The following is a 28,000-nucleotide window of genomic DNA, read 5'->3' as shown; positions in this document are numbered from 1 at the left end:
AAGAGAAAAGAAACAACACACACAACAATGGCGACGACGGCAGCCACAGCAGGCGGAGGAGCGGGCTCTGGAGGGGGAGCGGCGGCCGGCGGCCCGCCGAGCGGCGGCAGCACCTCCGTGGTGGGGCGGAAGAAAGACGGCGGCCCGTCCTCCAAGTTCTGGGAGAGCTCGGAGACCGTGTCCCAGCTGGAGACCGTGCGGCTGTGGATCGGGAAGCACTACAAAAAGGTCTGCACTGCACACTGCTGCCTTGTTGCACTAGCTAGCAGTGGTGGGGAAAGTAACGAAGTAGATTTACTCAAGTACCGTACATAAGTACAGTTTTGAGGTATTTGTACTTTACTGGAGTGTTTCCCATCTTCGATACTCTACTCCATTACATCTCAGAGGCAAATGTTGTACTTCTACTCCACTTACATTTATTTGAAGACTTTAGTTACTAGTTACTTTGTAGGTTGTGATTATCGCGAAACATACAGTAACGACTTCAGGCCATTTGAAAATAGCCATCTAAAGCGATGCGACGCATTGTGAGATCTGTGTTAGATCTGCTATTTTCATAAGAATACATTTGAACCCCTGTGAAATGGGACATTCTGCATAATGAGTACTTAATACTTTTGGTAATTCCAAGTACATTTTGATGCCGATACTTTTCGTACTTTTACTCAAATAAATGTGTAATTCCGGACTGTTACTAGCACTGTAACAGTATTTGTACTTCGCAGTATCGATACTTTAACTTATTAAGTTAAAAATATGAGTACTTTTCCCACCACTGCTAGGCTAGCTAGTCCTCCATTGATCTCAATGAAGGCCCGCGTCCCCCACAGTGCAACAATGGGATGCTAGCCTTTTAGCTTGGCCTTGGAACAGTCTAATCAAGCCACTAGCAGGTTGTTGTTGATATTCTATTCTAGCCAGACTGGGCAGGTTCTTTGTTGTTGTTTTGTGTACCTAAGCACGTGTCCGCATGCAGCCAAAACACCTGGAATGTTGACTTTTCCATGATAGATCCGGTTGAAAACCTAGCTGGCATATTTGCTAACAGTAACACACAGCTAACCAACCGAGCCAGAACATAAGTAATGCAGATGTTTAACAATAATTTAACAATAACTCTTGAGTGTTAAAAGGGTCCATTTGGTTTCATTTTAACACTCTCAAGACTTAAAGTTCTATCTATATACGGGTCCATTTGGTTACCAACGCTTCCATCATTTAGCTGGGGACCACCTGGAAACCCCTCAAGGACCATTAGGATTTCATTATGTGGGGTAATAGTGTTTACAGCTGAATTATCGTATCTATATACAGATTATACACAGTGCCTGGATGTTTTAGCTAAATTCACTGAACTTTCCTGGCTGCCAATAAACGATGAAATGTATCCTCGTGACGTCCAGCTAGCGTTGACTTGTACTCATGGGACCCGACGCATATACAGTATACGCGTTGAACAACTGTTGCATTGACGTTAAACAGTTGGCTTAGATTCTTGAATGATGTGTAGAGAGAAAACTTAAAATAGCTATTCAAATTGAAGCGTCTCTGGGAAGAAGCGTCTTGTTCTTCAGGCGCTTCTGTTGTCAACAAAGCGCCTCTGTGTGCGCGCATGGCAGTGTGCTGCCTTGTCAAACAAAGAATGCACCATGATTATTAGCTGTGCTTTGATAGTAAACTTAAGTACACACACACACACACACACACACACACACACACACACACACACACACACACACACAGAAATACTTTATTTAATCATGATGCTCCAAGTGAAGATGACGATTTAGAGATACTTTTCTTTTGCATGATTGTGGAATGACACATTGTTAAAATAGTTAAAGTATAATTGGATATTGTAAGCATTGATATGATCACAAGTAAGTTACCAACCAAAAAGCACAATGTGATTGTCATATCACAGAAGTCAGAGTGTGTGTGTGTGTGTGTGTGTGTGTGTGTGTGTGTGTGTGTGTGTGTGTGTGTGTGTGTGTGGTGTGTGTGTGTGTGTGTGTGTGTAGATTCATTCGAGGCTTGATGTGGCTCTCCTTGACATTGTCCTTATTATAAATAGACTTTCTGGCAAGCAAACCTCTTTTTCTCTGTTGGCCTCGTCCTGTGTCATAGACGGATCATTTCAGCTAGTTTTGTTTCACTTTTTTAAGCATCTGCCAGTACAGGAGAAATAAGATTATGCCATAGCAGTTATATAAACTGCGAGCACTTTCAAATTTAAACCAGTCACCAAACACACCATCCAGATTTCTGTCTGTATGGTCATATAACGTGACTGCAGGCTTAATGCTTCCTGTGAAAATCACTGTGAACATTAGGCCCTAAGCAAGCGTTGACATGCAAGGACCAATATCTGACAAGCAAGGGGATGTGATCTTACAACTAGGTCTGCATGATGTATAATTTTGCTTAACCTTTGATTGCATTATGAACTTGTGCAATTCTAATACCGTATGCACACGTATCTCACACGCAATTCCATGTTCCAATCACACATGGTCCTGTGTGGTCAGGTGTAAACATAAATAGAGAAGGATGGCCAAAGGTGGATAATCAACACAAAATGAGTGGATGTGGATGAAAATGTTAATGGAAGACTTTAACACAGGATGTGTTATGTCATACTACCATCTCAACAGCCAATAGGTCAATTGTTATTGCCATATCGTGCCGCCCTGCTGTGAACTAAATGGAGAAGACATAGAAAATGCGACAGTTGAGTGAAACTTGCACTAATTCGTAACCCCATAACATCCTGAAACCCACCTGTCTGTGTTATAACATGTTCCACCATAACATCTCTATATCTGATTCCACTCTTAATATGAACGAGTCGATGACTTTGTTAATTACTTTGTAAACTAATTCTGTCAACGCTGTTGTTTGTCTTGTTCCAGTATGTCCAGAACGACTCCCCCTCCAGTAAGTCCCTGGCTGGCCTGGTTGTGCAGCTGCTGCAGTTCCAGGAAGACTCCTTCGGACGCAGGGTCAACAACCCTGCTCTCACCAAGCTACCTGTGAGGACATGGACTGTGATGTGCACACACACATATCCACACACACACACATACTAATCATTAGTATACCTGGGAAAGACCTTACATTTGCATATCCCTCTAACCTTGATTTTGACTAAATGTTAAACACCTATCTCTAAACTTTAGAGATGGCTGTTTAACATTTAGTCAAGACCCTCAAAGTATCAAGTTTACACTTAAAAATTGGCCAGTTAGCAGATGCTCTTATCCAGTGCGACTTACAAGTGCAAATCATAGTAAGCAGAGTACTAATCACTATTTTTCTAAAGATATTTTTGGGGTCTTTTCTCTGCCTTTGGGGGGTTGGAAGGGGTCCCAAAGGTCGTTGGGATCGGGAGTCGACACTCTGTCAGGCTGGATTACCAGCCCAGGTGCTCAGACGCCAACCAACCGCCCAGGCCACACTAAACACTATTAATACATCCATAGCATCATACAGTCTTTGCCTCTCTCTTTTTATATGTGATAAGTACACTGTCATACTTGCCCAAATGTCATCTCCACTCACTCACTCACTCACCTCCTAGGCCAAGACTTTCCTGGATTTCAAAGCAGCTGGAGCTCTCTGTCACATCCTTGGGTCTGCCTACAAGTTCAAGAGCGAGCAGGGCTGGTGAGTCTGGTCTTTATACCAGCTGTTCAACTTGAGTTGACAGAACAACCTGTCCCATTGCCTTGCCCCCTCATAGAGTCCTGACATGCAAACAAACAGGGGTTTATCATTGCACAGTGGAAGATTTGAAAGTCTTATAAATTGTCTGGAAATGTTGATTATGTTGGCGTTTTGGAAATATCTGAGAAAATGTTCTTCATCAAGCTTGGCTTCTGGTCGATAAAACAAGAACTAGTAACTTAAAATCAAATGGCAAGAGTCATGTGATACATCTGATATTTGTTATTTATTCATACAATCTTTGCTGTGTCCTCCTTGACCAGGCGCCGGTTTGACCTACAGAACCCTTCTCGGATGGACAGAAATGTGGAGATGTTCTTAAATGTGGAGAAGACTCTGGTGCAGGTACAGCTATGAACACAAAACAAAATACAAGACAAAAATGAATACGTTGTTGTACACTGGCATCGTGTGTGTACAACACACACACACACACACACACACACACACACACACACACACACACACACACACACACACACACACACACACACACACACACACACAAACATTCTAACCTAGCTGTTCTTGTCTGCAGAACAATTGTCTGACTCGGCCCACTGTGTACCTGTCATCGGACATTGAACAGAAACAGGCCAATAAGCTTAAAGATATCATCAAGAGACACCAGGTGAGTGATTTCTAACTAAATCCAACCAAACCACCCAGGAGAGGACTGTCAGGACTGCTGCTCTGCTTACACTCACTGGCTTTTCACTAATTGTCATCTCTTGGTGTTACATCTCTTTATTCCTTTCTTTTTCTCCAACGTCTTCCTTCTGCGTTCCTTCTTTTCAGGGCTCCATCACTGAGGATAAATCCAAGGCTACCCACCACATCTACCCCTCTCCCTCTCAGCAAGAAGATGGTAAATTAGCATGTTCTTTTAGTACTTATGCTAATATAAAGCAACTTTGAGTACCTAGAAAAGTGCTATATTAGTTTGATGTATTATTATTATATGCTCTGTTAGCCCTGGATTACAACTAAGTCGTTGTGTGTGTGTGTGTGTGCGTGCGTGTGCGTGTCGCAGAAGAGTGGTTGCGCCCTGTTATGAGAAAAGACAAGCAGGTGCTGGTCCACTGGGGCATGTACCCAGACAGGTGAGCATGGACTGTCCTTACGTTTGCAAAATAGATAGGTAGCGTGTAGTATTTTTATTTTATTATAATTTTTTGCTTCTGAAGCAACAAATGTTTTGTAAAAATGGAAAGGTGTAGGCCTGCGAAAGAGTCATAGGAAGAGTGAAAGAGCAGCCGCACACTCTTGCTCCGATGCAAAATAAATGATTTATTCTGTAAACCAGATGAAGACAATGCTGTCCATTTCTTAGTTTACAATAATACTGTTGCATCAGTCAGCAGTAAGTGTTCGGATGTTCTTTCTCTTTCCCTATCTGTGTAAACCTTGACACATTTCACTTATGTATCAGAAGAAGGTGAAATGGCTAGAATGAAGCCTTGTAATGCAGAAATGCTGTATAGTGAAAAGGCTCCGGTCCTGTCAGATGGCTTGGTTGTTCATGTTCTACAACCTTTTTGGTAAATGTATTCACTCTGCTGTTTGCCTTCCTAGTTATGACACCTGGGTGGCTGCCAGTGAGGTGGATGCTGATATAGAAGATTCACCCAGCTCAGAGAAGCCCTGGAAGGTGAGACGGCACCGGTGGTACTGCAACATAGAGAACCCTGTTTACATTTAGAACGGATGTAGTGCTGACTGTAAAAGCCTGCTTTGAATGCATATTATTTGGCACACATAACTACATATTCTGGAACCACCCAGTGAAACGTATTTAGCCAACTCAACATAAAGGAACATCACCACCAAAGCAACAAAGACATCTAAGACTATATATAGATTATATGATGATTGCAGTATGAAGAGAAATGATCATGATTATCCTGTTAGCCATTATTGTGCAGCCCTAATATAAGCTAATGGTTAATTTATATTTTGTCATATGACCACGCCTGTCACTGAAAATCTGTTATTTCCGGGGAGTGTCACATTTATACAGCAAAGTATGAATTGGGCTTAATGGTCACGGGTACCCAGTTGGACATAATGGATGATCAAGCTCCTCTCTCTGCCTCCCTGTCCTGTCTCCTCCCTCACAGGTACATGCTAAGTGGGTGCAGGATACAGATGCCTTCAACGAATGGATGAACGAAGAAGATTATGAAGTGGATGAGCACAAGAAACCAGTCAGCTTCCGCCAGAGAATCTTCCCTCGGGAGGAAGAGGTAGGATGCGTGTGTGTGTGTGTGTGTGTTTTTGACTTTGGCTTGAGTATGCCTTGTAGATTGCACTCTGTCTGTATGTCTTTCCACACGTCCGTTTGTCACCCATCCTTTCCTCGCTCTTGCTCTCCTACCTCCCGCCTTCTCCCCACCACCGCATCCCTCCTCCCGTCCCTGCTCCCCTTCTCTCCCCCTCAATCCCGACCTCGTGTGTGCAACCGTTCCATTCTCTCATTCTCTGGCTCTTTCTCTCTCTCTCTCTCTTTCTCTCTCTCTCCCATCCTCCATACCTCGCTCTCTGTGCCACGTGGGGTTTGTCTGATCAGTCTTCCCGTACACCCGATCGCAAGGAGCGCAAGGCCAACTCAGCTGGCAAGAAGAGGAGGCGCTCACCCTCGCCACCCAGCACCCCCGCTGAGTCCCGCAGGAAGGGAGGCAAGAAGGGGTAAGAGTGTCACTTTCTTATTTGGCAAGCGATTAATCACACACATGTACCGTAGGGATAAATCACAAGAGAGGGCAAATAACTTGTAGTAAATATTTGGATGGGATTCCTTCCCCCAAATTAAATATAATTCACTATGATGAGTGATTTATGTTATGTACATCTATTGCTGTTGAATAAGTTGCATTGGGTATTGTATTGTAATTGTCATACAACTGGATTATCTAAAAATATATCTACAGTATCTGATCTGTATTTTTCCACTGATTGTTGAATCTCCTGGAGCTGACATTTATTCCTCTCTTTTCTCTCCTTTTCTGTGTTGTAGGAACCCAGGGCCACACTGGAAGCGCCGCGGCCACCGAGGAGAGGATGACGACACAGAGGAGGACCTGACTAAGGACATGGATGACCCTTCCTCTGTTCCAGGCATGGAGGAGGTCACACTGGGCAAGAACGGTACAACACCAATAGGCTTTTATTTATCTATATGCATACTTTATGTAAATTATTTTCCTGTCTGTTTCATCTTTCATATTCTGGGTTAAGACACTGACATAGAAATCCACTCGGCTTGAAAAACAGCAGTCAACACACACAGACACACGCAAAGTGGCCATCAGGGATGTTCAATCAGAGTTCAGTACTAGGCTCTAGCTTGATATACACTGAAAGAGGTCTGAACGGGTTTCTAGATCACGTCCCATCTGTGATGTCCCCCTTACTGTCCAATCTATCCCCACGTCCTTCTTACCAGTTGTAATTTGCTGTCTTCTTTTGAAACCCCAGATTGCAAGATAATAATGCCTCTGCCTGCAGACAAACAAAACCGTTTTAGTGTCGTTTTTACCCATTGCTCTGTTCTCTCTGTGCCTGCTCACCTAATCCTTTTGTTTTCTTCTCATCTGCAGTGAATTCAAAGAAAGACAGTGAACACACTCCAGTGAAAGGAGGGAATGTGGCTGATTTGGGTAAATTCTTTTTGATTTGGATTTAGGCTTGATCTGCTTAAAGGAGCTATAGTCAACTTTTTCATTGTAGGTGTACATCCTAGTCTACAGACTAGGATGTAAACAAAGTACGGGCCCTGTAAATGTAAACAAAGGGCCAAAATGATTATTTTATCATTATTTTACGCTTTTTGTGGTCATTTTTTAATTGAAACACATATATGAAGCTTATTTTTTTATAAAATATTTTCGAAACATTATTTTTATTTTAGCATCCGTTTTTCAAGAAAAAGTTGACTATAGCTCCTTTAAGTTCGGATATTGGCTCTGCTTCTGAACAATGTCACATGATGTTAACAACAATGGATTTTTTTTTCTTTCTACCAGATGATATGGAGGATGACTCTGTGCTGTCAGGTGGCAAGGTAAAGGATAGGTTTATTTTCTGTTTCCATCATAAATGGTTTTGTTTTGTTTTTAGCCATCAGCATGGCAAGATTTCAATACACACAGAGCTGTTGTAACCTCATGATACACTTTATAACATAGCTGATATCTCACATAGCAAGTCCTTGATGGGTTTTCTAAAAAATGAAAGTACAGCATCACTTTGATGGGTTCTAATCAGAAGTCCTTTGGTACCTTCCAGAATGTGAATACTCGAATGTCCCTGACTCACTTTTATCTCTGGCAGGAGGACGAGGAGAAGGACAAGGCAGAGGTCAACAGGCTCATTGACTCTGGAGAGGACAACGTGACGGAACAAACCCACCACATCATCATTCCCAGCTACGCTGCCTGGTTCGACTACAACTGGTGAGTGGAGACCCCTAACAACTCATGTGACACAGACCCTTTATAACTACAGTCAGTGTTTTCCCATGGAAGGAAATATAACTTCCTTATTTTTCAGCCAAAGGCTATAGTGATTTTTACTTGCCAAATCAAAAATGTATTTATTTTGTTCTTCCCTCTAGTATCCATGAGATTGAGAGGCGAGCCCTACCTGAGTTTTTCAATGGAAAGAACAAGTCAAAATCTCCAGAAATGTGAGTCTAGTGCACTTGAGCGCAAACACACATATCCATGCAAACAAACAAGTCCTCATGGACACACAAACACACAAGCCATTTTAAGCGGCAGTGGCTCAGCAGGTAGAGTTGCCATCGTGGAGTCGGAAGGTTCCCGTCCCGGTTCGATCCCCATTCTCCTGGCTGTGTGTCAAAGTGTCCTTGAGCAAGACACATAACCTCTATGCTCATGATGAGAAGCTTGGTACTTGTGTGGTTTCCTCTGCCATCGGTGTATGAATGGGTGAAAGTGAAATTCATTGTGCTTTGGACGAAGTTGCTATAATTTAACTGCTGTCCTATGTTGGTTTGTTATTACTGTCACCTTGACAACCCTGCTGTGTTGTTTTGCTCTGTTCCCCAACAGCTACCTGGCCTATCGTAACTTCATGATAGACACCTACCGTCTGAACCCACAAGAGTACCTCACCTCCACCTCCTGCCGAAGGAACCTAACTGGAGATGTGTGTGCAGTCATGAGGTGAGCTGTGGTGCAGTGTTCAAATCTCTTACCTTGCCGAATATATAGGTTCTGAGGTCACTAATGTTAAAGGAATTCTTGGCCCAAAATTAAAACTGTCATTATCTACTCATCCTCATAACATTTGATGTGTGGATGAAGTAAAAAAAAAAGAAAAGAAAAAAGTTTGAAGCAGCCATAAAATAATTTAAGTTGTGGATTGAGAAGAGTTCCAAACGAGTACACCATAATCAAAATGGTCTGAAGCCAAGCAATTGCGCGTTTATACACTTCTTGGTGAGAACACAAAACATTGTTTCATTTTTAACTATTCCTTACGCATGTATTATTAGCAGCAGCAGCATGTATAATTAGCAGCAGCCAATGTCTGATGCCACTACAATAAAGTTAAAAACACTGTAACCTCTTCCAGGGTTCATGCCTTCCTGGAGCAGTGGGGTCTTGTGAACTACCAGGTAGACTCTGAGAGCCGGCCTCTGCCCATGGGACCCCCGCCCACCCCCCACTTCAATGTGCTGGCTGACACTCCCTCCGGCCTTATGCCCATGCACCACCGACCACCACCACAGGTAAGAACACAGGGAGACAATACAATGACAGGTCTTCAAAGGAAAACAGATGGAGAGAGGAGAGGGTCACTAGAGAGACCACCTCAGAATAGACGGTGACAGAAATGGAACGAGGTGTAGGGGAGGGTGAGAAGAGATGGAGAACAATGGGCTCATAATAATGTCATTTCTTTAGATTCCCCCTGGCCAGCAGATGCTCAACTTCCCAGAGAAAGGCAAAGACAAGCCCACTGACCTGCAGAACTTTGGCTTGCGCACAGATCTTTATGCAAAGAAAACCTCCAAGGTAAAGAATTGCTTTTAAGTATTTCACCACTATTTTGTGTGTTGTGTGCCTGTGTGTGAGACCCCCAGAGGCTTGTGAGGGGAATTTGGGAATGGGATTCGTCAGATGAATAATGGAATTTAAAATGTCATACATCCCTATGTCTGTCTCCAGGTCTCTAAAGGTGCAAACGCCACAAGGGAATGGACTGAGCAGGAAACTCTACTGCTGCTAGAGGTGAGTCATGCAAACCTACTACTGACTTAACACTGGTCCAGTGAGCTCTGAAACCAAGTCTATTCCTGCACTAAGACATACGTATGAATAACCACACTAGATGGTTGCCTTCCATAGTCTTTCATCTGTCTTGTTTCTCCCTTTCCTCTGTCCTCCTTTATCTCTTCTTTCACCTCACCCCTCGTATTCCTTCCTCTGCCATGCATTCATTCAATGGTTGGTGACTTGCCTCTCACAGGGGCCACCCAAGCTAAAAATAAAATACATTGTTAATTTCGTCGACTAGAACTATGACGGAAAATGTTCATCGACTACCTTTTTTCACTGACAAACTAAAAACTAAGCTATGATGACTAAAACTATATAAAAATAATAACTATATAGAAATAAGACAAGTAATGTTATGTTTGGTTGTGCTCAGGTCTTGTGCTCTGAAAATGGCAGATCTACAAGCTAACAACACGAGTCTTATGATATTTAGTGGAATAAAACTAGACTAAAACTAAAACATTTCAGATGACTAAAATATGACTAAAACTAAATGATTATTGTTATTATTTTTTTCAATAGACTATGACTAAAACTAAATAAAATGTGAACACTGCCACCCCTTCACATAATGTCGTGTTTATCTTTACTCCCTTCAGGCGTTGGAGATGTACAAGGACGACTGGAACAAGGTGTCGGAGCACGTGGGCTCTCGAACCCAGGACGAGTGCATCCTGCACTTCCTGCGGCTGCCCATTGAGGACCCCTACCTGGAGAGCACGGAGGCCTCGCTGGGACCGCTGGCCTACCAGCCCGTTCCCTTCAGCCAGTCTGGCAACCCCGTCATGAGCACTGTGGCCTTCCTGGCCTCTGTGGTGGACCCCAGAGTGGCCTCTGCTGCAGCCAAGGCAGCACTAGGTGAGGACATGGAGGATCAGTTAGTGTGCTGTTGTGCTAGTGGTGAAAAGATGAGTCCATCCAAACAAAATCCATACCAAACATTTTTGTAATCAAATATTTGGTTTAATGATTGTAGAGAAAATTCCTATGTCTTGTTTCATAACATTGTAGTCATACCATATTATAGAATTACAGGACCCTTTGTTCAGTTAACTGCATGTGTATGTGTCACAGGAGTGTCACAAGGGGGGAGGGAAGTGGGTCTGAGTTAGGGGTGGGCGATATGGCGATAATTATCGTCTCGGCGATACAGCTTTGCCACGATAGGCCATTTCAGAATATCGTTTCTCTCGTGATACAAAGTCATTTAGAAAAGGCTCTGGATATACAGCGAGTGCACGTTCCATGAGTCGCAGCTCTATTGCTTAATTTATACTTCTATAGTACGGTGGTGTAATTCGCCAAAAAGAACAGATCTACAAGCTATAACGTGTCGCGGCTCAACGTGTCATATAGTTTGAGGATCTATCCCCTGCTTTCACGGCCCCTCCCCCGTGCAGCACGCAGACAGGCTACAGAGTGTCTACAGCACTGACTGACTGAGTTGTGATTGTGCAGGAGCACGGCACAGTGGTCCACGATTTAGTTTCACTTTCACGGGACTTAAAGCAGTGATGCAGCTTGGCCTGCATTCTTTGAAGCATATTTTTCATAATGGATGCATTAAACTAACAGGACGCAAACTACTTATCCGTCCTGCTATCGCTATCAGCCATCTCACTGCTTGCAAAGCTGAACTGTGCTGGAGTCTCATCCATAGCTGTGTGTTCTGGCAGTATTGATGAGATGATTTAGATCACCTTGTAAATCCATGCTTCTGTTTTTATTAACTATAAACAAGTAGCTATTTGCTACTATAAACAAGTAGCTATTTGCTGCTATTTGTAAAGTGCTTATGTTTTCACCATTGATGCATGCGTGTGTCGTCGCGAATCGCGGTGAAATCGTCGCGTCTATTTTGCGTCTATTACATAATTGGCTTAGTTATAAAAACCATGCCATTATTGTTAGTAGAAAAGCGAAAAGCTAGGATGATAATGAGTGAGTAATTCTCTAAAAATAAAGCTTGTATCATAACAAACCTCCTGACTTTGGTTGGTCATAAGGTAATTTGTTTTCCCTCAAGTTTCAATGGAAGGCATGGGTTGTTGTCAACCTGTGGGTCGAGACCCCCAGAGAGGTCCCGCCAAATTGTTTTGAATATAGCCGATCTACAAGCTCACAACACTCAAAAAACATTTCAAGGGAACCCATAAAACATTTCTGGGACCCATTTGAATGACCTGAACCATCATCACACCAACTAGTAAATATTTTGAGGTAAAAAATGATAATTGTTTAATCAAAAATCTGAATGTTATCATTAAAAAAAAACATAGATTAGGCTATCTATCTTTCTATCTGCAGCATAAAAATGAATAGATTATCTATAGAATATCTGTGTGGGTCTAATAAACCAACCATAAGGTAATTTGTTTTCCCTCAAGTTTCAATGGTAAGGCATGGGTTGTTGTCAACCTGTGGGTCGAGACCCCCAGAGAGGTCCCGCCAAATTGTTTTGAATATAGCCGATCTACAAGCTCACAACACTCAAAAAACATTTTAAGGGAACCCATAAAACATTTCTGGGACCCATTTGAATGACCTGAACCATCATCACACCAACTAGTAAATATTTTGAGGTAAAAAATGATAATTGTTTAATCAAAAATCTGAATGTTATCATTAAAAAAATCATAGATTAGGCTATCTATCTTTCTATCTGCAGCATACAAATGAATAGATTATCTATAGAATATATGTGTGGGTCTAATAATCATAATAAACCTAAAAACTCGCATAAAACAGTATCGTGATAATATCGTGTATCGTGATACTGCATGAAGCATATCGTGATAATGCTTTTATCCAGTATCGCCCACCCCTAGTCTGAGTTACTAGGGCCCAAGGTGGAGGGGCCTTAATTATTTAGCTATTGAAAAATAGTAGATACTGTATACAAGCTCACAGCTGCCACAGAGTGCCGTGCTGCAAACTTTGTTAATGACTGCTCGATAAAGGCAGTGAGTAATTTTACATACATCTGTTGGTGTTCAGAATCTTCAGATAACATGAGCACTAACAATTATTCTGTTGTTTGTTAATTTCACCACTTTGTTTTAAATGAATAATAGTCTTTCACAAAATAGTTTTGACCTTTTAATTGATTCTGAAAATAATGGGTTACTTAAATCCCAGTTGCATACAGTATGATTGTGGTGACGATTTCTTCAGTAGACGTTTCAAAGGTTTGATGGATCGATCTCATCCCTCTTCCAGAGGAGTTCTCTCGTGTACGTGAGGAGGTGCCAGCAGAGCTGGTGGAGGCGCATGTGAAGAAGGTGCAGGAGGCTGCCAGGAGCACTGGCAAGGTGGACCCTGCCTATGGCCTGGAGAGCAGTGGCATCGCTGGCACTGCCCCTGAGGAGCCGGAGAAGACCGGTCAGTAATGCATGAACAATCAGGCCTAAAATTACAATATCCCCCCTGGTAAGGGAACACAGATTTTAAAAGACCCAAGTCTTCTGACATCTGTATTCTTGAATCTGGCCCCTGGAAGGCAGTAGAGAGCTATATTACAGCCTTTTTATAGCGAACATGCAGGATGTTTTCTGAGAGACAAAAGTCACCTCCATTTATTTATTTTTGATAACATTGCATATTTGAAGTTGTCCCTGCGGATGTTATCACCCTATTTTTTGTACATTTTCTCATTGCTTCTTTTGGACACATAAAGGTTTTACTGTAGTGCATAATGTCTCGGTTTGGCCACCGGGGGCAATACAGGACCCTTTGTTCAGTTAACTGCATGTGTATGTGTCACAGGGGTGTCACAAGGGGGGAGGGAAGTGGGTCTGAGTTATTAGGGCGCAAGGTGGAGGGGCCTTAATTATATAGCTATTGAAAAATAGCAGATATACAAGCTCACCGCCGCCACCGAGTGCCGTGCTACGAGCTTGTAGATCTGCTATTTTTTAAAAGTCGTGAAAATATGTGCTCTCTATATGTTTTTTAAGCGAACATTTGTAACTAAAATGTTGCTTCTGGGGGGTCCCTGGAACTAAATATTTTGAGATGAGGTTCCGTGGCTAAATACATATAATTTTAGGGGTCCTTGACATTTAAAAAGTTTGAGCACGACTGACATAGAAACATAGGTTTTTTTCAAAAATAGTAGATCTACAAGCTTGCAGCACGGCACTCGGTGCTGTGCTGTGAGCTTGTATATCTGCTATTTTTCAATAGTTAAAGCGCAAAAGAATGCGTTCCCCGTCTAAATGGGTTAACCCCCACCTGAAGAACATTCATGGGGGGCCCGCAGTGAATCCTTGTACCCAGGGCCCAGGATTTGGTGCGACACCCCTGTGTGCATGTGTAGGTTAACCATGGCTCGCTGCCGTGGTAACCGCTGGATTAAACGGCAGTGGCAGATGGAGCGAGAGGAGAGGAGGGGCTCAAAACTGGGTCAGCTCTCTCTCTTTCTCACCCTCCTTTTTTCAGTTTCTCTCTCTCTCTCTCTAGCTAGCATCTGCTTACACCTGAATTACTGCATTCTGTAAACACGTTCACAATCAATAAGCTGCTTTAAATGCTTTCACTGCCCACTTCAGCACTCGCCCAACACCGTGAGGTGATCAATATTGAAACACTCTGTGAATGCACAAGTGCACCCATGACACGGTTTAACACTCAGCGGACCCGACATACATGCATGGACTGTTGCTCTAACACGCACGTGCGCACACACACACAGGTTGAGACACTGGTTTTACATGACCCGCCTCGATTATAGACTGTTAGACAGTGTATTCTCAAGCCATCAGATTTCCAAATTAAGGGGTTATGGTATGTATCAACACCAGCAACACCCCTAGATCTATTGTTACATAGTTTATATTTTATGTTACATATAACTGCCGAAGCCTTGTAGTGTAGCTGGAATGTTTATTTTTTATTTTAAGTATCTTGTGCGTTGATCATAATTGTCTGTGACTTATTTTGCCTGGGGCTAGCCTCACACCAAGTAAGCATTTCATCATACCTCGCTGCATGTGGCCAATTAAGCTGAACTTGACCCCACACATGCGTGCACACCGTTTTTCCTCGTGTGAGACGAGGAGTTGTTGTTGTGATATCCATGTTGTCTGATTACCTCTGATTACCTCCTTTGTCCTAACAGAGCCCGCCGAGGCCGAGAAGACCGACACAGATACCGACTCCCAGCAGGGCGATAAGGTGAGACCACCCAAGAGACTAGTTAGATCACTGGTTCCCAAACAGTGGGACGTAGGGCTGTCACAATTATTACATAATCGTCTAATCGTGATTTTTCATAATTGTTTCCATGTTGAAAAATGTTCATATATTTTTTTTAAAGTAAAAAATAGTGGAAATAGCAGATCTACAAGCTCACAACGCGTCGCATCAGCTCATGGGTCATGACTCGAGTAAAAACCCATTTCTTTTCCTACAAAAAGATTTATATATGTTTAAAAAATGTTCCCCTACCAAAAAATCTTTATTTTCAGAAATAAAATAATTGAGATTTTTATAAATGTTCCAACAAAGAAACAAACAAACACATCTACGAAATTCCATAAATAAAATATTATAATAATTAAGAAGTAGTGAAAATAGATGATTTTACAAGCTCTCAATGTGGCGCGAAGCGACACGTCGAGAGCCCTAATTTTTTCGAATGCTATATTCACTAGTTTGGGTCCTGGGCGAAAGTGTCATTTCTCTGTGGGTTACGGGCTAAAAAGTTGGGGACCCACTGAGTTAGAGGGCCATCTCTCACTATCATGGACCCGGTCCCTCAAAAATCCATAATTTTAAATCCAGATTTGTTTGGGCAAGGTTTTTCACAATACAGTTGTGATCTCTTAAATCTAAGAAAATATCTTGCTTAAGCTATCATAATCCTACTCTCATGTGTCCTAAATCCCCTAATGACTTTATTTTGGGTCACCAGATCATAAGACGTTTTGTTTTTCTTTGAGTTGACACCACTACATTCATTTCATAGCAATGATAAGAAGTGAGTTGTTCCTTGTGCAATTTGATTTTAGTGTCTGGGAATCCTGCCCTAGCTTTTTGATCCCTTTCTCTTATATATTTGCTGTACACCTCTTGATTTTAACAACATCTTTGCCTTTACCTCTCCATTTCTCTTTCTTCAAATGTTTCTAGATCCTGTCTCCACACACACACATTTTCCACACATTCTCATGAGGGTTGTGTTCCATTGTTTCGGAGGCCCCGGGGGGGTGAATGTAAAAACATTAGCTAACATTAACAGGAGTTAACTATGCTCCACTGGGTTGGTGTGGTTGCTTATAGCTCCATCATTAGTACCCATTAGCACAGGGACTGTGGGACTGTGGCGCGCACGCATTGCGGTGCTACAGATTTTAGGCCGGGTGGCCCGCCTGGCCAATAAAGCACTGCAGGAAACCCTGGCTGGTTGTCAGCTCCACTTTATTTATTGCTGCTTTCAATTTTTCAATCTCTGTCGATCTTCATGAAGAAAAATTCCTGATGAAGATTGTCTGAGATCAAAACGTTGAAAGCAGCAATAGAATAAAATGGAGCTGAGAACCGGTGTTAAGATTTCTCTATTTTACCAACCGATTTGATTGTATACATTAAATAATGAGCATGATGATGATGATAAAAATTTTGTGTTGAACTGCATTGTGCTTGTTACTCTTGGCTCTTGTATTGTTTCTTGTGTGGGGACTATGTATATTACCATTATTATTAAATCTTCACTGTCTCCCATTCTCTATTCTGGCTTTTATGCCCCTCATTTCTCAGCGCACACATCAGCTTGACGACAAATCTTTTTTCCTTTTCTTCTCTCTCTCAAATCTGGGCCTGTATTCTGTCAAACTAGAATTTGTCCTCAACTACAACCATGATCCTTCCTACAACTATTTAAGTGCATCAGTCTCATCATACGTTTCTGTGTGGATGTGTGCTTGTCCATCAGGCGGAGTCTAAGGATGAGGCAGAGAAGCCCAGTGAATCAGCAGAGAAAGCTGATAAGGTGGAGGGAGGAGAGAAGGTGAAGAAGGAGAGCACTGAGGCCTCTGAGCGCGAGGAGGGAGACAATGAGGCAGGAGACAAGACCGCAGCAGCAGGTAGGCTGGAGCCAAGACCATACATATGTTTCCATTCATTGTCACACACATTTGAAGCGGATGGCATTTGAAGATATATTAACCCATTTAGACCTAAGTCCGCCTGGAAAAAAGCCTTAAAAACCTATGGCCGATTGGAAAAATACCCCTAAAACCTGAGATTTTATGGAAAACTTCACAGAGGTGTCAACGTCTACTAAAACATTTATTTCTCAGCCTCTGTAGCAGCTAGAAACAAAATTTCAAAACTGTTTGATAGCTTACACCTTTGGCTTTCATGGGAAATTACTTGTCATGGTCCAGACCTTTATCATTCTTTTAAAAAAAATCTGCAAACTCAAATATTGTAATAAATCTTATAAAACGTCTAATAAAAAATACATTTCTCAGCCTATGTAGCACATAGAAACATAAATATTTGAGACCTTACACCATAGGCCTTACACCATAGGCCACCACTTTGACAAGAAACAACAATCCACCAGCCTTTATATTGAATATTTCAATTCTTACGAGCACCCAGCTCAATATTGAAACTTCATCGCATGTACCCAGATTGCATATTGACTGTGTCAATTCTTGTTTTTAGCTCCATTTAACGGTAAATCTGGCGAGCGACATTTGTCATTATTATTATATGTGCGTGCGCGCGTGTGTGTGCGCCTGTGTATGTGAATGAATGAACCATATCATCATAATCATTTTATAAGTGTTATTACCTCTGTTGTTCTGGAGTTTGGGGTTGACTCTGTGCTGCAAAGAGTCGGGTCTCTGAAACTAGCCGTGTCAAAGTGCGTCCGTGAAAAGTTATCCAGTCCTGATAAAATCCACGAAACACTTCTTCATCATCGTCGTCGTTGTTTTCAAACATATCACATAACAATAACAATGCCAATTCCAGCGGGCCTGGTTTGCCTTCGCTCAATGCGTCTTCCATTTCGCCGCTATGAGTAGCTGCACTGGGATTCTCCGACAAATAAAGTTATGTAAGCAAAAAAAAAAAAATCCCAGCATGCTTTGCGGTAGTCAGGGAAGCATACGTCATCGCCTTCTGATGCATTTCATTGGCCACGAGACCAGAAGAGGGTAAAAACTACAGGAAACGCATTTTGCATTCCCGGTCTGAATGGATAAACAGCATTTTGCGTTCCCGGCCTGAAAGGTAGAAACGCATTTTGCGTTCCCGGTCTAAATGGGTTAAGATAATCGCAAAAGAAATGTATGTGGAAAAAGCTGTTTCCTTCACCTGGCCTGAAGATAATAAAGTATGTAATGAGATGGTAAAATGCCCATAAGGATTTTCAAGACCACCTGAAAATAATGGAGACATTCATTAAAAAAATATGACTTAGTTATTAAGCAGATTCAGCATAAAGAGAAATAGAGACATGCAACAGTATTTCTTTTCAACATTGCTTCTAGCAGCCTCCATCACAACCTCTTTAAAAGGATACAAGCAGCCGCTTGTAAAGGATACACTTAGAAAATGAGGTCTTCCTTTCGAGGGTGGGCATCACGGTTCACCACTGTGTCCGTAATGAGAGGAGTCGCTCAGAAACTTGTATCTCCATATTTTATCAGATTTAATACTTCGTTTGACAGTGTCATGCAAAAGTTGAGAAAATTACCAATTAATCTATTGTGAAATGCCCACTGTAGCATGTGTCTTTTTGTGTGCACTGAACGTTTTCCGACCTCTATCACACTGGCTCTATGATGTGAATGTTAACCTCCCTCTTTCTCGTCAGATAAAGATAAGGAGGAAGCTATGGAGACGTCGACGTCGGAGCAGGAGAAGGAGGAGAAAGCAACGGCAGAGGAGGGAGAGGACAAGAGGAAAAAGCTGGAACTGGAAGCTGGTGGCGAGGGCAACATTGCTACTGCTGCTGCTGCTGCCCTGGCATCTGCCGCCACCAAGGCCAAGGTGAGGTCCCAGCCACCCTGGACAACACTATTAACACTGTTAACCTGGCAGATCTACAAGCTGGTAGATGTGCTATTTCTACTGAACGTTCCGCCCAGAATAGGGTGGATGGTGTTCAAGTGGTTAAACCTCAATGAATGAGTAAGTAAGTGGTTAAGTAATGATATGCCACATACAAAGTAAAAGTGTTAATTTAACTCGACCTGTACAAAGGGTGTTACAAATGGATAGATTTAGGATAAACAAACCACTTGAACCATAGTATCCCTATTCTGGGGGTAAGCTACTGTAAAATTAGCAGAACTACAAGCTTGTAGATCATATGTCTTTGTTGAAGAGATTTTGTGTGTGTGTGTGTGGGGGGGGGGGGGGGGGGGTCCATGTGCAGTTTTAACTCGGGTCCGTTTTACTAAGTCTAGAAGATTTAAATGGTTTACACCTTTACTGTGTGGAAATGGTTTTAGTGACTTGTTTTCATGTCTTTGTGCACCTCTGAGACATGGATGGAACCCCGATGACGTCTCAAAGAGCCTGCCTTTTACAAGCAACTTTGTTTTTTAGTTGATATGAATTCAATGCCTTCAACTTCTTATGGAGGCGAGGCAGAAATATACATTAATTAAACCCACTGGGAATAAGAGTGCTACAAAATGAGTTCTGTCTATACAGCGTCTCAATCTGAATCCAACTCTCATATGGATTCAAATCCAGATTGAAATCTTCTCTTATTAAACATTGATCTTAAATGTCTGCCTCTCTCTGCAGCATCTGGCAGCGGTGGAGGAGAGGAAGATCAAGTCCCTGGTGGCCCTGCTGGTGGAGACCCAGATGAAGAAGCTGGAGATCAAGCTGAGGCACTTTGAGGAGCTGGAGACCATCATGGACCGAGAGAAAGAGGCTGTAAGTCTTTGGAAGAATATTAGAATATTACCATCAACACCATCCTTTCAACATCCATTCAGCTCTGTGTCAAATGTCTTTTGCACACTGTGAGAGTGCGAGTGGGCCACAGAAGTACCCTCACTAATATTCACATAACTTTAATTCCTTGATGGAATTCAATGGGGATGTGATCGGGCTGAAACCTTGCTCAGATGTGGAGTCAAACCCCTGTATAGATTACGGACATCATAAGATGGCCACATGACGTCCAAGATCCACATTTGTGCCACACTGTTCCCATGTAGATCCTGAGATCTACTTGTTAAATAACAAATTGTGACACTGTTTAAAACGGTGCACATCGTACATTAAGACCTAATGAATACAAACTGATGAATTGTGCTGGACAAGATCCCCACTTTTGAAATACAAGCTGTTGGAAGGAAAGGCTGTGTTTTCCTTCCTGGTCCATAGAGATCAGAGATGGTAGTTCTGGAGAAGGGAGGGGAGACAACAAATTGCCACTCTTCTACGAAACATAAAGAAGCTGAAGCAGTTTTCAGTGAAAAGTAGCTGCACAGCCAGAGAAGTAAGTGTGTGTGTGTGTGTGTGTGTGTGTGTGTGTGTGTGTGTGTGTGTGTGTGTGTGTGTGTGTGTGTGTGTGTGTGTGTGTGTGTGTGTGTGTGTGTGTGTGTGTGTGTGTGTGTGTGTGTGTGTGTGTGTGTGTGTGTGTGTGTGTGTGTGTACGGGCGAGTCCTTGGAGACGGCAGCGAGAGTGTAAAACTCTGTTCATGTTGGAGGCAGCGGGAGTGTAGCCCAGTTTAGCAGCTGTAAATAGTGCATGAAAAACAGGCCCTGCTTTACATAAACCCTGTAACACTGGAGAAGAGAGGTGGAAAGAGAGGCCAGACTTGCCATGCTACCACAGGCTGTAAAACACTATCCTTCTTAGCACTTGAACACACACGTCGTCTTTGTCAAGTACACAAACCTGCATACCTTCACAAATGGTGGGGATATGTTTTCCCTTTCTCATACACACACACACACACACCTTACTTTTCTCTTTTCTCACGCATAACGGAAGACTGTTTGAGTTCCTCCTCCCTTCTCTCTCTCCCCTCTCCTGCTGTTTTGGAATCAGCCTTGGGTTTTTCTATCTCCTAGCTGTTATATTTGGCTTGTTTGACTGAAGAATCCGTATCCGCATGGAATAAACGATAAACTATATTATTTCTCCACGCGTATACTTGTGCCGCAATAAAGTCAGGCAAAGAAAATGTGGTCAAAACAGTAGCTGTTAGAGATCTATTCGTCTGTCTATCTCATTGTTTCCCAAACTTTTTAGCTCCAAACTAGTGAAAATAGCAGATCTACAAGCACATGTGTCACTTCCTGCCATGTTGTGAGCTTGTAGATCAGTTATTATCACAACTTCTTAAACATTTGTTTCCTAATTGAATTCCTTCGATTTTTCTTTGATTTCCTCAAATTGAAATTGCTTTTTTGGGAATGTTTTTTGAAAATGTTGAAATAATAAAAATTAAAAACAAAATCTATGAACCAAACAAATGACTGCCTATGACTAGTTTGACGAGTTATACAAGTGTGTCCACTCAGTGTGCCTATGACGAGCTGTCAATATGCTTTAACCGCTATAAAACAATTAAAGTATGATCACCCATCCGCCATTATTTTCCCTGAACCCACAATGTGCGCCCACGTTAAAGTTTGGGACATTAGAAGGGGGGTCAAAATAGCAGTAAATGAGTTAAGGGAGCAATAAAAAAACTGACCCACAAATGTGTCCCGAGTCTCCTGACCCAGTGTTTGGGAGCCAGTGGTCTCTCTCTCTCTCTCCTCTTCTCACCACATCCTCTCACTGGATCCTAGTTGGAGCTGCAGAGGCAGCAGCTGCTGACGGAGCGCCAGGCCTTCCACATGGAGCAGCTGAAGTACGCTGAGATGAAGGCCCGGCAGCAGATGGAACAGCAGGCCGCCGCCGCCGCGGCCGCTGCTGCCGCCCAGGGGGGCCAGCCCGCCGGCCCCGGTCCCCACCACGGACCACCTCCTCCCCCGGGCATGCACCACGGAGGACCCCCTCCCGTCGCTGCCATGCACGCTGGGTTCCCGCCGATGGGGCACCACCCCATGGCACAGCACCACACGGGACAGACGGGTGAGTTGGCACCCAAGTTAGAAAAATAAAGAAAAGGAAAAAATCTCACACTCACTTCATACTAGAAAATATTGTTCCTGAAGAAACCGTGTGGGGGTTTGAGTAGAACGCTAATGTTTATTCAACTTTCTTTCTATTTTCTTTTAAAGTGATCCCTGACTAATACGACAAATATGCCTTAATACATTATAATTGTCCTCTATAACTACAATGTAAAATTAAAAACACCTTAAATATTTTATTTCTTCTAAAAATAGCTTATCTTTCACTCAATAGGGGAAATGCCTGTCGCAAGTTGATGATGTCATAAATGTCATGTGTGATCTATCCCTATGGAATTTATGGCATGCATGTGCAAAAAACACATTTGAAATATTGATTTGATGCTCATATTAACCATAGGAAGTATAACTTTGTTTTTATTTGCACATGCATGCCATAAATTCCATAGGGATAGATCACACATGACATTTATGACATCATCAACTTGCGACGGGCATTTCCCCCGTTGAGTGAAAGATTCGCTATTACTAGAAGAAATAAAATATTTAAGGTTACATTGTAGTTATAGAGGACAATTATAATGTATTAAGGCATATTTGTTGTATTAGCCAGGGATCACTTTAATAATATAGTTAAGATAAGATCAGTCTGGAACCAGGTCTAAATGTGGAGTCATATGTCACAGATAGATAAGTCATAGATGGGGTGGAGACTCGTCCACACAACAACAGTACATACTACAGATGCTAAAGTTACAGAGAAACTACAGAAACTTAAAAAATAAATTAAGTTAAGCTCTTACAGACATGAATATATATATATGTCACAGTTTTTTTTTTTTTTGAGTTTCAGTGAAATTGAGAACGGGAGCGCTCGTCCTGTGGCGCGGGGCGGAACAAGCGGTTACACAACGACAACGTAGCTTCGGCAGGAATGATAGCGCCTCACCCCATGGAGGTTAGGGTTAGGCATAGTAAGCTAATGGTTAAACACAGCTGAGCTAGGCTAGTAGATAAACAAAGAAAGAGAGGTCGCAAACGAGTGACGTCAGCGACTACACAAGTGAATGGCTGTTGTCGCTATCTCATAACCTGACTGCGCCAGATGATAGTAGCAGTGCGTCCGCTCTGCCTACTAGCATCTGGTACTGCTCCGGCAGACTCGATGTCGAAAAAAAAATCATTTTTTTGAATTGTTAAGCAGGTGATTGGATGGGGCCGTCTGTATATCACAGTCTGGGAGTGCCAACTCCAACCACTCATATTGGCTTGTCTGCATGACGTTACACCCAGAATCCGCCTCCTGGGTTTCCACGTGGTCTGCAATCAGACTCTATTGGCTCAGAGCCGCTCAGAGCCCGCCCGTAGCTGCCGCTGATTGGTCCGGCCCGGGGCTTTACGAGTGTTATCAACTCTCACCGAGAGAACTCAGACGGTAAAGTAGGGCGCTACGCACTACTGCCACCATCTGACGGAAGTCAGGCTAGCTATCTCATGGTGACAACGCAGAATTACACAGGTGCGTTGATAAGAGACTATCAAAGTGAATTGATCCAGGTGGTGTTAGGGGTGTGTGATGAATGACAAAACGAGCGCTCTTACCACGATCTAACTGAGTTACCCAATCTCACTGTAACATATACACAAAGACATACATACATCATTATTTTATCCAATCAGAAAAGGAAGATGCGGATAGAGAAGTACATGGCAATACACATGGACATACACACAAAGTCAAGTATAAAACTATGTGCACATTGCTTGATCCTATGTACTGCCCTGTAGGGGTGGGACGATAATCGTAATTATCGTTTATCGTATTGATGAGATTTACATTCATCGTGAAATTATCCTCTGTCATGCACTGGGATCAATTCATCTTTTATTTCCCGTGCTGCATATCCAGTATCATTTAAAACCTCTTATAGTTTACTCCAGCTTTATTGTTGTTCATACCCACATAAGTAAATAGGACTGTATACTCGCCCCCTGGGCTTTATGTTAAAATCCAATAAAAAGATTTGAAAAGAAAGAAACCCTCTTATAATTGGTCAAACGGATCTGTAAATAACATACTTTTTTTCACTCTCCACCAAATCTCTTTGCCAAAAAATAGCTGATCTAGATGCTCACAACACATCCCCTTACAGCGCGTTGTGAGCTTGTAGATCTGCAATTTTTTGGGGGAAATGATCCACCCCAGGATAATGGATGTTGGGATATTTCAATTGTCGCGATAATATCGTAAATCACAATTTCTTTGGTCACAACCGTGACATGACATCTTCATATGGTCCCATCCGTACTGCCCTGTGGAAGGGAAGGTTTGCAAAGACATGCATGCTCATTGTGTCCTGCCTCCTCCACCCTTGTGTCTGAATTCCAATATGTTTGTCTCCTCTGGAATGCAGGGCCATTGGGACCAGGGCAGACCATACTTGGGCGCATGATGCCGGGTCCCTCCCCTGGTGGCCCCCCTCCTGGCAGCATGCCTCCCATGATGGGCCCCCGCCACCCTGGAGCACCAAACGGCATGTGTTAGTACAACGCTCCCTTCTTGTCTACTGTGTGTGTGTGACATTTAAATACAATCTCATGTTGTATTTTGAGAGTAATTAATTTCCGTATCGTGACATATTTCCTAGTGAAACATTATAAAGCGGGCCAGACGCTGACTTGAGCGTCTTTTAACCCATTTCCGCCAAGCTTATTTCTTGAAAATACCCTTTTTGCCTTCACTCAAATCGGCCCACATTATCTCCTCTGGAGTCATGTAATAAAAATGTACCAGTTGTGGGATGGGCCCAGTTTATAATAACTAAATGACTAAATCTACCCCAAGTTTAAATCACACATTGATGACAAGGCTTTTTGTTCTACTCTAACAGCAGCATATTTTATTTTCGTAGACCCTGTCCCAGCACCTACACAGGCTGATGGGATGCCTCCTGCCCCTGTGGGCCCACCGGGTCCCCCTGTTGGACGAGTGGCTGACAACTAACCAACCACCCTCCGATGCTATGTTCCTGCATTACAGGCGGCTGCCATTTCAGGACCACATTTCTAGGGCAACATTTCTAGGTCCCTAGATGACGCCAATGGAAAACAAGGCAGGCACAACTCGGCGCTGTCTTGAGTTGCATACCAGAGATGATCAGTTATTATCTATTTTGAAATAGTGTTTGTTTTAGTTTCATATAGGGTCCTAGAAATGCGGTTCTGAAACTGCAGCATCTTGTACTACAGGACAAGGCGCTACACACACACACACACACACACACACACACACACACACACACGCTCAGATCTCTTAACTTCAGCCCCAATGATGGCCTTTGCTACTGGCTTGGTAATTTTTACCCCAACTCTCAAAGAACCCCCACAGACACAGACAGAACATACACTTACACTCAGGACCCATTGGCAAGGGTCATCCAAACACACACATGCACACACACACACGCACTTCCTCAGGGCACACCGGCGAGGTTGCTGTAACTCTGCTTTCCTCGTCTATTTCTAGTAAAGAACACTGTTATTTTCCCCAGTTGGGGCCAGATACACGCTGATAAACTGGCTAGTGAATGACTCTATTTAGTGGATTAGGAAACAAGATGAGGGGATTGAATATGACCCTTTCTCAACCTTTCCCCTCTAGATGTTGTATCTTATGTGAAATGACACTGTAGCTCTTTTCCTCATGTACACACACGCACACACACACACACACACACACAGAGCTTCTTCCGTATCCAAACAGCAGGTGGAGCTAGTCAGACCTGAAGGCCGGTTAGATGATGAGGCGTGTGGACTGTAACTGACTGTAACACACACACGCCCCCCTCTTATCTGAGGGGATGTAGACTGCCCTCACGCTCTGGTCTTATTGAGTATCTACCTCTTAAAACGATACACTGTAGACAAGTGCGTGTGTGAGAGAAAGAGAGCCAGAGTGGTGTTTGATGACTGTTCACATGGCCTGCTGACTCTTCCCTGGCCTCTCTGTCTCATGGGGTCAGGCCGCCGATGGATGGGGAGCACCCACATAACCCCTTATGTCCTCCCCACGCCTAGCCTCCCTAGCCAGGCGTGTCGCTATAACACACACACACACACACACACACACACACACACACACACACACACACACACACAAACTCATGCAAGTGCAGTATACTAAGCTGGATGCTCACACTGAAGGCAGCCTGAGACAAATTTATTTCGGTTCGGCTCTGTCTAAACTACAATATGACGTCATTCAGAATCATTATTTCAAACCCTAACCCGCACACCTGGTAACCGTATTGTGTACCTGTACACTAAGAAGGTGGGCAAGGCTCCCAAGTCATTATGTGGCATCTGCCCAGGAAGACTGTGTGGAAACTGGGCTGTTAGACCTCAGGTTCTGATGAGGCTCTCCAAGACCAAGAAGCACGTCAGCAGGGCTTACGGTGGCTCCATGTGCGCAAAGTGTGTGCGTGACAGGATCAAGCGTGCCTTCTTGATTGAAGAGCAGAAGATCGTGGTCAAGGTGCTCAAGGCACAGGCACAGAGACCGAAATCTAAATACATTTATTTGTTTTGCCACAATAAATATCCCCTGACAGTTGTTCACAAAAATACTTGGTTGTCGTTACTTAAAAACATAATCTGACCAAATGTCAATAAACACACTTTCTAATTAAAAGGAAAAAAAAAAGAATTTGGTTGTTCAGATAGTCACAAAATCTCTGCAGCACCAAACAGCCGAATTAATGACGGTACCCACACCCCGAACCTCTGAATGACATAATATTGTAGTTTAAACAGAGCCCAACCGACTTAAATTCTGCTCAAAAAGTAGAGTATGCATCAGTCCTTAGCCAGACCCTGCCCGCAATGCACTGAAGAAGTACACAAAACACACAGGCATAATTCTCCCCCAGAACTTCATATAACTCCCAAGAGTGAGATTGAGTGATTGAAAAGCTCAGTGTGCCTGGGCTTCTAGCTGTTTTTAGGTGCTGATGATGTATGTAGCCACTAGCTGCCACCCCTCCTCTTTAATGCCTAGCGCTAACCTACCTCGCTTTCACCCCACTACAAGCATTCACGTCCCCACCCCACCATGTTCACATTGCTTTTTAAACACTAACTACTTGCCCTGTTTCGCTAACACCGTTAGTCAAGGTGGGAAGTTAAATGCTGCCCAGCATGTTTGTCTGTCGTCACAAACCACATTGGCCCGTAACCAACCAACATCTAAGAAATGCCATTCTCTTCTGAACATCTTGGATGCTTGGTAAAAGCCATGTTGGCTGGTGAGTTTTATTGTGTGTTTGTGTGTAACTCACACATACAAACGCAAAAAACAATACTTATATCCTGCCTTGTTAGATATCTGTAGGCTACCTCTTCCTCTTTTTGTCTGCTAGCTACCTCTACTAGAATTCTTCCTCTTGCTATCTGCTACCTCTTGGCACACCCCTTTGCTACCTCTAGTAACCCCCTGTCCTTTTCTTTTTCTGCCCACATGACTGTTGCATCACTGACTGGCCTATCACAATTCTTTCAGGTAGAAAATAAAAATACATCGACAAACGCACACACCCACACATGCATTCTCATCCACTCATGTCCCCCATTCCACATATTTTGAGGCTGTTTATATGTCGTACAAAAACAACGAGAATCCACTTAACATATATTATCTTTTATTGCTACTTTTGTGTTATGGTTAATGTATTTTTAAGAATAAACTTTGTGTAGATTGAGTTCTTTGGAAGTTTGTAGCAATTGTTTTTGTTTTGTTTTGTCTGTTTTTTTAATCAGGTCTGTTGGGACTTGGACACACTGTCGAATAAACTTTTTTTTGTATGAGACCGATGTCTGAGTTTGAGCTTATTTCC

The 28,000-nt window shown here is 42.8% G+C and overlaps 2 protein-coding genes across 2 annotated transcripts in view; both read left to right on the top strand.

The window, feature by feature from the left end:
- On the top strand, positions 1–27,973 carry smarcc1a (SWI/SNF related BAF chromatin remodeling complex subunit C1a). Its single transcript, XM_080752879.1, has 28 exons — positions 1–228; positions 2,916–3,035; positions 3,584–3,669; positions 3,993–4,074; positions 4,268–4,360; positions 4,528–4,597; positions 4,763–4,832; positions 5,305–5,380; positions 5,850–5,975; positions 6,299–6,417; positions 6,746–6,876; positions 7,329–7,388; positions 7,755–7,792; positions 8,062–8,183; positions 8,345–8,416; positions 8,805–8,918; positions 9,331–9,487; positions 9,663–9,773; positions 9,927–9,989; positions 10,637–10,895; positions 13,257–13,418; positions 15,157–15,212; positions 16,972–17,122; positions 18,871–19,046; positions 19,812–19,946; positions 21,822–22,107; positions 24,524–24,649; positions 25,022–27,973. Exons 1-28 carry the CDS (start codon positions 28–30, stop codon positions 25,111–25,113), a joined length of 3,354 nt encoding a protein of 1,117 aa, XP_080609005.1. The 5' UTR covers positions 1–27; the 3' UTR covers positions 25,114–27,973.
- cspg5a (chondroitin sulfate proteoglycan 5a) overlaps positions 25,441–28,000 on the top strand; it is a gene marked incomplete at both ends in the record, with an annotated part of 89,244 nt that continues 86,684 nt past the window's right edge. The window contains 2 exons of the mRNA XM_080741920.1: positions 25,441–25,461; positions 26,440–26,658. Of these exons, the coding sequence (XP_080598046.1) occupies positions 25,441–25,461; positions 26,440–26,658 (240 nt within the window). The remainder of the gene's footprint in view (positions 25,462–26,439; positions 26,659–28,000) is intronic.

This window comes from Nannobrachium achirus, assembly GCF_963921795.1.
Source record: "Nannobrachium achirus genome assembly, chromosome: 2".
NCBI classification, from domain to species: domain Eukaryota; kingdom Metazoa; phylum Chordata; class Actinopteri; order Myctophiformes; family Myctophidae; genus Nannobrachium; species Nannobrachium achirus.
This window is presented reverse-complemented; position numbering and strand designations above follow the sequence as displayed.